Raw genomic sequence first — 10428 nt, forward strand, 5'->3', positions numbered from 1 at the left:
TAAGCTAAGTTCTGCTTGTGTTTATTTTGTTTGCTATTTTTTCTGTCCAGCATGCTATTTTGATTTGTCTTGCTTGCTGGAAGCTCTGGGACGCAGAGGGAGCACCTCCGTACCGTTAGTCGGTACGGAGGGTCTTTTTGCGCCCTCTGCGTGGTCTTTTGTAGGTTTTTGTGCTGACCGCAAAGCTATCTTTCCTATCCTCGGTCTATTCAGTAAGTCGGGCCTCACTTTGCTAAACCTATTTCATCCCTGTGTTTGTGATTTTCATCTTAACTCACAGTCAATATATGTGGGGGGCTGCCTTTTCCTTTGGGGAATTTCTCTGAGGCAAGGTAGGCTTTATTTTCCTATCTTTAGGGCTAGCTAGTTCTTAGGCTGTGAAGAGTTGCATAGGGAGCGTTAGGAGCAATCCACGGCTATTTCTAGTGTGTGTGATAGGATTAGGGATTGCGGTCAGCAGAGTTCCCACTTCCCAGAGCTTGTCCTGTGTTTTTGTAGCTATCAGGTCTTTCCGGGTGCTCTTAACCACCAGGTCCATTATTGTCCTAACCACCAGGTCATAACAGTACAGCTGGCCCAAAGTATTAATGCATCTCAATAGAGGGATAAGAGAAGTTCTGACACCATTTTTTTTTCTTTGCAGCGTGTTTTGTCTCTCTTTTCCCCTTTACCTCTGGGTGGTTCAGGACACAGGTGTAGACATGGACATTCAAGGTCTGTCCTCTTGGATGGATAATCTCACTACAACGGTACAAAACATTCAAGATTTTGTGGTTCAGAATCCGATGTCAGAGCCTAGGATTCCAATTCCTGATTTGTTTTTTGGTGATCGATCTAAGTTCCTGAATTTCAAAAATAATTGTAAATTATTTCTTGCTTTGAAACCTCGCTCCTCAGGTGACCCTGTTCAACAAGTAAGGATCATTATTTCTTTGTTACGTGGCGACCCTCAAGACTGGGCATTTTCCCTTGCGCCAGGAGATCCGGCATTGCGTGATGTTGATGCGTTTTTCCTGGCGCTTGGATTGCTTTATGACGAACCAAATACAGTGGATCAGGCAGAGAAAATCTTGCTGGCTCTGTGTCAGGGTCAGGATGAGGTAGAGATATATTGTCAGAAGTTTAGGAAGTGGTCTGTGCTCACTCAGTGGAATGAGTGTGCTCTGGCAGCAATTTTCAGAAAGGGTCTCTCTGAAGCCATTAAGGATGTCATGGTGGGATTTCCCATGCCTGCTAGTCTGAATGAGTCTATGTCTTTGGCCATTCAGATCGATCGGCGCTTACGTGAGCGTAAAACTGTGCACCATTTGGCGGTATTATCTGAGCATAAACCAGAGCCTATGCAATGTGATAGGACTTTGACCAGAGCTGAACGGCAAGAACACAGACGTCGGAATGGGCTGTGCTTTTACTGTGGTGATTCCACTCATGCTATCTCCGATTGTCCTAAGCGCACTAAGCGGTTCGCTAGGTCTGCCACCATTGGTACGGTACAGTCTAAATTTCTATTGTCCGTTACTCTGATTTGCTCTTTGTCATCCTATTCTGTTATGGCATTTGTGGATTCAGGCGCTGCCCTGAATTTGATGGACTTGGAGTATGCTAGGTGCTGTGGTTTTTTCTTGGAGCCCTTGCAGTATCCTATTCCATTGAGAGGAATTGATGCTACGCCTTTGTCCAAGAATAAGCCTCAGTACTGGACCCAATTGACCATGTGCATGGCTCCTGCACATCAGGAGGATATCCGCTTTTTGGTGTTGCATAATCTGCATGATGTGGTCGTTTTGGGGTTGCCATGGCTACAGGTTCATAATCCAGTATTGGACTGGAAATCTATGTCTGTGTCCAGCTGGGGTTGCCAGGGGGTACATGGTGATGTTCCATTTTTGTCAATTTCGTCTTTCACTCCTTCTGAAGTTCCAGAGTTTTTGTCAGATTATCGGGATGTATTTGATGAGCCCAAAGCCAGTGCCCTACCTCCTCATAGGGATTGCGATTGTGCAATTAATTTGATTCCTGGTAGTAAGTTTCCTAAGGGCCGATTGTTCAATTTATCTGTGCCAGAACACGCCGCTATGCGGAGTTATATAAATGAATCCTTGGAGAAGGGCCATATTCGCCCGTCGTCATCACCGTTAGGAGCAGGGTTCTTTTTTGTGGCCAAGACGGATGGTTCTTTGAGACTTTGTATTGATTACCGCCTTCTTAATAAAATTACAGTCAAATTTCAGTATCCTTTGCCGCTACTGTCTGATTTGTTTGCTCGTATTAAAGGGGCTAGTTGGTTCACCAAGATAGATCTTCGAGGGGCGTATAATCTTGTGCGTATTAAACAGGGCGATGAATGGAAAACAGCATTTAATATGCCCGAGGGCCATTTTGAGTACCTGGTAATGCCATTCGGGCTTTCCAATGCTCCATCAGTATTTCAGTCCTTTATGCATGACATCTTCCGAGATTACCTGGATAGATTCCCGATTGTGTATTTGGATGATATTTTGGTCTTTTCGGATGATTGGGAGTCTCATGTGAAGCAGGTCAGAATGGTGTTCCAGGTCCTTCATGCGAATTCCTTGTTTGTGAAGGGGTCAAAGTGTCTCTTTGGAGTTCAGAAGGTTTCATTTTTGGGTTTAATTTTTCCCCTTCTACTATCGAGATGGACCCTGTTAAAGTCCAGGCCATTTACGATTGGACTCAGCCGACATTTGTGAAGAGCCTGCAAAAGTTCCTGGGCTTTGCTAATTTTTATCGTCGCTACATCGCTAATTTTTCTAGTGTTGCTAAACCGTTGACTGATTTGACCAAGAAGGGTGCTGATGTGGTCAATTGGTCTTCTGCGGCTGTGGAAGGAGTTGAAGCGTCGTTTTTCTTCTGCCCCTGTATTGTGCCAGCCAGATGTTTCGCTCCCGTTTCAGGTTGAGGTTGATGCTTCTGAGATTGGCGCACGGGCTGTTTTGTCGCAAAGAAGTTCTGATGGCTCGGTGATGAAGCCATGTGCTTTCTTTTCTAGAAAGTTTTCGCCTGCTGAGCGCAATTATGATGTTGGTAATCGAGAGTTGTTGGCCATGAAGTGGGCATTCGAGGAGTGGCGTCATTGGCTTGAAGGAGCTAAGCATCGCGTGGTGGTCTTGACTGATCATAAAAATTTGACTTATCTCGAGTCTGCCAAACGGTTGAATCCTAGACAGGCTCGTTGGTCGCTGTTTATCTCCCGTTTTGATTTTGTGGTTTCGTACCTTCCAGGCTCTAAGAATGTGAAGGCTGATGCCCTGTCAAGGAGTTTTGTGCCTGACTCTCCGGGTGTTCCTGAGCCGGCGGGTATTCTCAAAGAGGGGGTAATTTTGTCTGCCATCTCCCCTGATTTGCGGCGGGTGCTGCAAAAATTTCAGGCTAATAGACCTGACCGTTGCCCAGCGGAGAAACTGTTTGTCCCTGATAAATGGACGAGTAGAGTTATCTCTGAGGTTCATTGTTCGGTGTTGGCTGGTCATCCTGGAATCTTTGGTACCAGAGATTTAGTGGCTAGATCCTTTTGGGACTTGTGCTCGGGCTAAGCCCTGCTGTTCTCGTGCCAGTGGGTTGCTTTTGCCCTTGCCGGTTCCGAAGAGGCCCTGGACACATATCTCTATGGATTTTATTTCGGATCTCCCCGTCTCTCAAAAGATGTCGGTCATTTGGGTGGTTTGTGATCGCTTCTCTAAGATGGTCCATTTGGTACCCTTGGCTAAATTGCCTTCCTCCTCTGATTTGGTGCCATTGTTTTTCCAGCATGTGGTTCGTTTACATGGCATTCCGGAGAACATCGTTTCGGACAGAGGTTCAAAGTTTGTTTCGAGGTTTTGGCGAGCCTTTTGTGCTAGGATGGGCATTGATTTGTCTTTTTCCTCGGCTTTCCATCCTCAGACCAATGGCCAGACTGAACGAACCAATCAGACTTTGGAAACATATCTGAGATGCTTTGTTTCTGCTGATCAGGATGATTGGGTGTCCTTTTTGCCTTTGGCTGAGTTCGCCCTTAATAATCGGGCCAGCTCGGTTACTTTGGTTTCGCCGTTTTTCTGCAATTCTGGTTTCCATCCTCGTTTCTCTTCAGGGCAGGTTGAGTCTTCGGACTGTCCTGGTGTAGATACTGTGGTGGATAGGTTGCAGCAGATTTGGACTCATGTGGTGGACAATTTGACATTGTCCCAGGAGAAGGCTCAACGTTTCGCTAACCGCCATCGCTGTGTGGGTCCCCGACTTCGTGTTGGGGATTTGGTTTGGTTGTCGTCTCGTTATGTTCCTATGAAGGTTTCCTCTCCTAAGTTTAAGCCTCGTTTCATTGGTCCGTATAGGATTTCTGAGGTTCTTAATCCTGTGTCGTTTCGTTTGACCCTTCCAGCTTCTTTTGCCATCCATAATGTGTTCCATAGGTCGTTATTGCGGAGATACGTGGCGCCTGTGGTTCCATCAGTTGATCCTCCTGCCCCGGTTTTGGTTGAGGGGGAGTTGGAGTATGTGGTGGAGAAGATTTTGGATTCTCGTATTTCGAGACGGAAACTCCAGTACCTGGTCAAGTGGAAGGGTTATGGTCAGGAAGATAATTCCTGGGTTTTTGCCTCTGATGTTCATGCTGCCGATCTGGTTCCTGCCTTTCATTTGGCTCATCCTGGTCGGCCTGGGGGCTCTGGTGAGGGTTCGGTGACCCCTCCTCAAGGTGGGGTACTGTTGTGAATTCTGTTGTCAAGCTCCCTCCTGTGGTCATGAATGGTACTTCGGCTGGTTCTGTCCATGGACTTCCTCTGGTGGCTGTGGGTGTTTCTGAGTTTCCTTCCACAGGTGACGAGGTTAATTCGTTAGCGGGCTGCTCTATTTAACTCCACTTAGATCTCTGTCCCATGCCAGCTGTCAATGTTGTACTATTGGTCTAGTTCGCTCCTGGATCGTTCTGGTTACCTGTTTACTCCAGCAGAAGCTAAGTTCCTCCTTGCTATTTTCTTGTTTGCTATTTTTCTGTCCAGCTTGCTATTGTGAATATTGCCTTGCTTGCTGGAAGCTCTGGGATGCAGAGTGGTGCCTCCGCACCGTGAGTCGGTGCGGAAGGTTTTTTTTTCCTGCACACTCTGCGTGGCTTTTTGTAGGTTTTTGTGCTGACCGCAAAGTGACCTTTCCTATCCTCTGTCTGTTCAGTCAGTCGGGCTTCTCTTTGCTAAATCTATTTCATCTCTGTGTTTGTGATTTTCATCTTAACTCACAGTCAATATATGTGGGGGGCTGCCTTTTCCTTTGGGGAATTTCTCTGAGGCAAGGTAGGCTTTATTTTCCTATCTTTAGGGCTAGCTAGTTCTTAGGCTGTGAAGAGTTGCATAGGGAGCGTTAGGAGCAATCCACGGCTATTTCTAGTGTGTGTGATAGGATTAGGGATTGCGGTCAGCAGAGTTCCCACTTCCCAGAGCTTGTCCTGTGTTTTTGTAGCTATCAGGTCTTTCCGGGTGCTCTTAACCACCAGGTCCATTATTGTCCTAACCACCAGGTCATAACACTGAACACTCTTGTGTAAGTTCTCAGATAGATAGTAAATAGAATTTGTCAGGCTGTACTAGGTTCCATTTGGCATCTGCCTTTGAGGCCTCATAGAGGTGTTAAATGTTTCCAATTCTGTCTTTCCAGGAAGGCTCCCCTGTGGTCTGAGAACAGGAAAGCTGCCTTTTCTCAGGATAACACATATTGTCACCTTGGTGAGACCTGCAGCCTTCAGGACAGATGTTAAATTACTGTTAGTCACACAATCATACCTATACATATTTCACTACAGCTTTTTTCTCAGGACCGGAGACATTGGACAGTCTGGACTTTGCTAGTTTAGCTCTTGGAGTCAGGTCAATAGGACAGTCATATACACGATGGAGGGGGGGCAAATCCTGACACCCCTTCTCAGAACATACAGTACATCCTCAAGGCCAGACAAAAACACACGTAAGGTCCTCGTAGATACTGCAGAAAGGCAAATGTTTAGGCAGTTATCATGGCAGTAATCTTCCCACTCCACAATATCTCTGGATTGGCAATTTACAATCAGATTATGTTTCACCAACCAGGGCAAACCCAGAACAATTGGAGAGGGGAGACCTTCCAGGACATAAAAAGGAATTACCTCATAATGAAAAGACCCCACCTTCAGTCTTATGTTATGTACAATCTGCTTCAAAGCTCTTTGTGCAGTTTATGGCGTAAATAGGAATAGGCTTAGTTAAGGTAGAGCAAGCCCATGAGTTCTAGCAAACTCAGCATCCACCATACTGACTCCAGCTCCACTGTCTACAAAAACAAAGTCTCTCAGTCCTGCTCTCTAGCACCACCTCTGCTGTCAGGACAAACCGAGAATTACAAGTTGAAGACGAGCATACCCTCGAAGTGAGGGTATGAACCCCTCCATGAGGCTACAAAATCCACTGATGAATCCTTAAAGTGGAAGAAACGTGATGGGAGGTGGTCGCTCGTCCTGCTAAAAAGAATTTACCCCTATACTGCCCTTAAGAATGAATGCATAAGAACGGATATTTGCGGGCGTTTGCACCCTGATGGGCTGTTAATAAGGGCCGGTATATTTTGAAACAGGACTTCAATCAAAACATGGGTGATATTGTTCTGTGTTTTTTTTGAATAATGTAATACTCATCTATGCTTAATTATTAGTCATATACCACTTACCGGTATGTGAATTTCTGGGTCTCCAATACACGTTGTTGTGGAAAAATCCAGTAAATTTCCTTTTTGAGCTGTAATTATAGCATAGCTGGGGCTGAGAGACCTCTGACTGTGGTAATACTTGGCGAAGGGAAGTGGTACATATATTCTCACTATACCTCATATTTCATAGATCACGTTCAATCAGAAGGTGAGGGATAGTATTATAGGTCCTTTCCTCTCATTGTCATGTAGTGGCGACTAGTGTGTGTTACTGGACCAAGGACGTTTATGTTATATGTTGTGTGTGTCTTCTTTTTAATCTTTTAACCAGCATATTAAAAGTTAGGTTTTAAAGATTGCCTTTTTTTGCTATAGCATTAAGGAACATGCCCACATATTCTATTTATAAACTGGCCATGGCAGACTTTATGACAATCGCAATTCACCATTTAGACGTGCCCTTCCTCAATTTCCTGCAAACTTTTCTTAAGGACTTTTGCAGCGCCCCAGAGATCTGGTTGTTGCAGTAACGTTGCTCTGCCACTAAGGGGAGTGATGGTACGTCTGATGGCACTAAAGGAGTTCTTTGACCAGGTATCACCAGCACACATTACACTTCACACTCCGGCCACTAGGGGGAGAAAAAGGCTTTATTTATTGGGCCACTCCTCACACTGGTAAAACTAGGGGTTGGAAAGGAAGTTAGTTAGAAGCTGACTGGGTTGGATTCAGGCAGCATCCCTTAGCCGGGGGTGCTGCAGGGAGAAGATTCAGGGGGGTCACTGTCAGGCGTGGGAACCTGGCAGGTACCTAGCGAACAGAACAGAACATTACGGAACCACGCCTGCACTACCTTGCGGCGGTATCCTAAGAAAGAGACACGAAGCGAAGGATATTGTGGAACAGTGAGAAACGAGATCAGCACAAAGGAGAACCAGTAGGAGTCGTGCCCCGAGAACGGCAACATCCTACTGAGGTGCGTAGCCGGTGGCCGGAACACCGAGGAAGTAACGGACTATGCCTTACTTCAAACTCCGCAGGACAGTTAATTATAGGTTGGCTGTCAACCCTAAATTTCCTACGAAGACCTAGGGGGCAACGCAGGAGAGGGGCGTTTCTAGGGTCCCGGAAGAGCTCCGAGCCTTCCCGTCATATGGGTGCGTCCTAGCCATAACATACCCGGGGGACGAGAAACTAGTAACATCTGGAACGAAATATAAAGAAAGAGAAAGAACTAGAAAGAACGCACGAACTAGAACAGAAGTTGTGAGGACTATACCGAATGCTCAGCAGGGTAGCACTACAACATTCAGGCGCTAGTGGTAGGCAACAATTTCCAACTGTAAAGGGAACTCTGGATGTGCCATCGGACCGGCCGGTCTCCGACAGCCCTGTTAATCGTGCTCTGGATTGAGGATCCTGAAGTCTTCAGTAAAGAGACTGCAACCCTGTGTCCTCGTTATTGCCTGCACCTCACACCATCACCTTCCACCTTACTGGGAAGCCCTGGGGACATACTTCACCTGTGGGAAGGTTTACCATCTAGCTGCCATCACATCACCCCAGTGGACCCCAAACAGCGTCGGTCACCCTCACGGAACACCACAGGTGGCGTCACGAAACCCTGACAGACTCCTATCAGCTTTTATTGGACGTCCCTTAGCAGGGTCACGGACCGGGTCCAGCCACCGTGACATCCCCAGGACCGAGACAGAGAGGACCGGTACCGAGTAACCCGTGGCCCTGCGTCTGGGGGCGATCCACTTTCATTTCTCATGACACACATTCAATTCATCATCGTGACAAAACCATTGCCTTTCTGAAACCCACATATTGACACACAGAGCTTTTAAAGATCTCCTGATAGTATCACAAAATCATGTTTTGTTCAAAGCTGCTCATCTTCTGCCGTTAATCTTGGGAGATGATGAGCTAAGAGGAAGGACATATCTATATATGTGTAGGTAGGTCGCTTTTTAGGCTTTCCGTGGCTGCCGGTGGTTATATTTCTCAATGTGTGGTTATATATTTTATATTTTAATCCATAGGCATTGCTTTATTTGAAATATTTGACCCATTTTGGTAGAAGGGTTTTCTCGGTGTATGGAGATATCTTAGAGGATTACGAAATTAATAATCACTTTATAGTCAATCAAAGATTGCACTCGAACGTTGTTGGTTACATTTCACCTGAAATGATAGATAACCGCAATCTGCCAGACTTCTTCATCAACGACAGTTTAATTCAGTGGAAAACCATTAACAATGAGGTAATGCTTTACCCTGGAGATACTTTGGCGTTCAGGCTTTATAGTTGATACATTTTCTAATTAAGAAAAAAACTTTGTGTCTTGAATTTAGAAACCAAAGTCTCAATGTACAAAAAGTTGTCTACCAGGAAGCAGAAAAGTCCCAGGAAATACAATCTATTTTTGTTGTTATGGGTGTATTCCTTGTTCTGAAGGAGAAATATCAAACACCTCTGGTAGGTACTACTTCTACATCTGAGCCTTGACCACAAATTCAGTCATATGTGATATTTTTTGTCTTCTTTCCTATAGATAATGAAAACTGCAGGAAATGTCCTGATCATGAATGGTCCAATGAGAACAAGACCCAATGTGTCCCCAAACTGCTAGAATTTCTCTCTTACTCTGATGATGGAATACCAGTAATTGCTCTATCAGGATCCATTTTGCTTCTTACAGTGACAGCAGTAATACTGGGGATTTTTTTTAGATTTCAACACACCCCAATCGTGAGAGCAAATAACAAGAACCTGAGCTTTATTCTCCTGATCTCCATCATGCTCACCTTCCTCTGTGTCTTCTTGTTCCTGGGTCGTCCAGTGGATAGTACCTGCATGTTACGTCAGATCTGTACTGGACTACTACTCTCAATATCCATCTCTTCATTGTTAGCAAAGACCATAATGGTTTACATCGCTTTTAAAGCCACCAAGCCTGGAAGTGTGTGGAGAGCATGGACTGGAGTAAAACTCCCGAATTGCGTGCTCCTGATCTGCACCTCTGTCCAGGTGGTCATCTGTATGAGTTGGGTGACCCTCTGTCCCCCCTTCCAGGAGCTGGACACACACTCTTATACAGAGAAGATCATAGTTCAGTGTAATGAAGGCTCCGATCTTTGGTTCTACTCTGTCCTGGGATATATGGGGATTCTGGCTGCTGTTAGTTTTATTACAGCTTTCTTGGCCCGGACATTACCGGACAGTTTTAATGAGGCCAAGTACATCACCTTCAGCATGTTGGTGTTCTGCAGTGTCTGGATAGCCATGATCCCAGCTTATCTCAGCACTAGAAGTAAATACACGGTAGCCGTGGAGATGTTTGCCATCCTGACCTCTAATGCTGGACTTTTAGGCTGTATATTTTTCCCTAAATGTTACATAATTTTCTGCAGACCTGAGCAAAATACAAAGTCCTATATAATGAGCCGGACTGCATGAGACTGGACATTATTCGATCCTTGTAAATGTATGCCTTATTTTATTACTGTGTACATATTTCATTTAATGTTGATGTAGATTATTGAAGTAAAATTCAATTTATCACATTGCTAATGACTGATTGAAACATTTATTACGGCCGAAAGTGGCTTGTATTTTATATTTGTAGTCTGAAGATTCCTTGGCCTCAGAGAAGTCTGTGTGAAAGGCGGGGCACAGGAGGAAGTCTGTGTGAAAGGCGGGGCACAGGAAGAAGTCTGTGTGAAAGGTGGGGCACAGGAAGAAGTCTGTGT

The 10428-nt window shown here is 45.3% G+C and overlaps 1 protein-coding gene across 1 annotated transcript; it reads left to right on the plus strand.

Annotated features, from left to right (window-relative positions):
- Nucleotides 1-6247: 6247 nt before the first annotated feature.
- LOC138649505 (vomeronasal type-2 receptor 26-like) lies at nt 6248-10221 on the plus strand. Its single transcript, XM_069739979.1, has 4 exons — nt 6248-6393; nt 8759-8939; nt 9031-9154; nt 9231-10221. The coding sequence occupies exons 1-4, from the start codon at nt 6248-6250 to the stop codon at nt 10133-10135; spliced, it is 1356 nt and encodes a 451-aa protein (XP_069596080.1). The 3' UTR covers nt 10136-10221.
- The last annotated feature ends 207 nt before the right edge of the window (nt 10222-10428 follow it).

The sequence above is a fragment of the Ranitomeya imitator genome, chromosome 9 (assembly GCF_032444005.1).
Source record: "Ranitomeya imitator isolate aRanImi1 chromosome 9, aRanImi1.pri, whole genome shotgun sequence".
In the NCBI taxonomy this organism is placed as follows: Eukaryota; Metazoa; Chordata; class Amphibia; order Anura; family Dendrobatidae; genus Ranitomeya; species Ranitomeya imitator.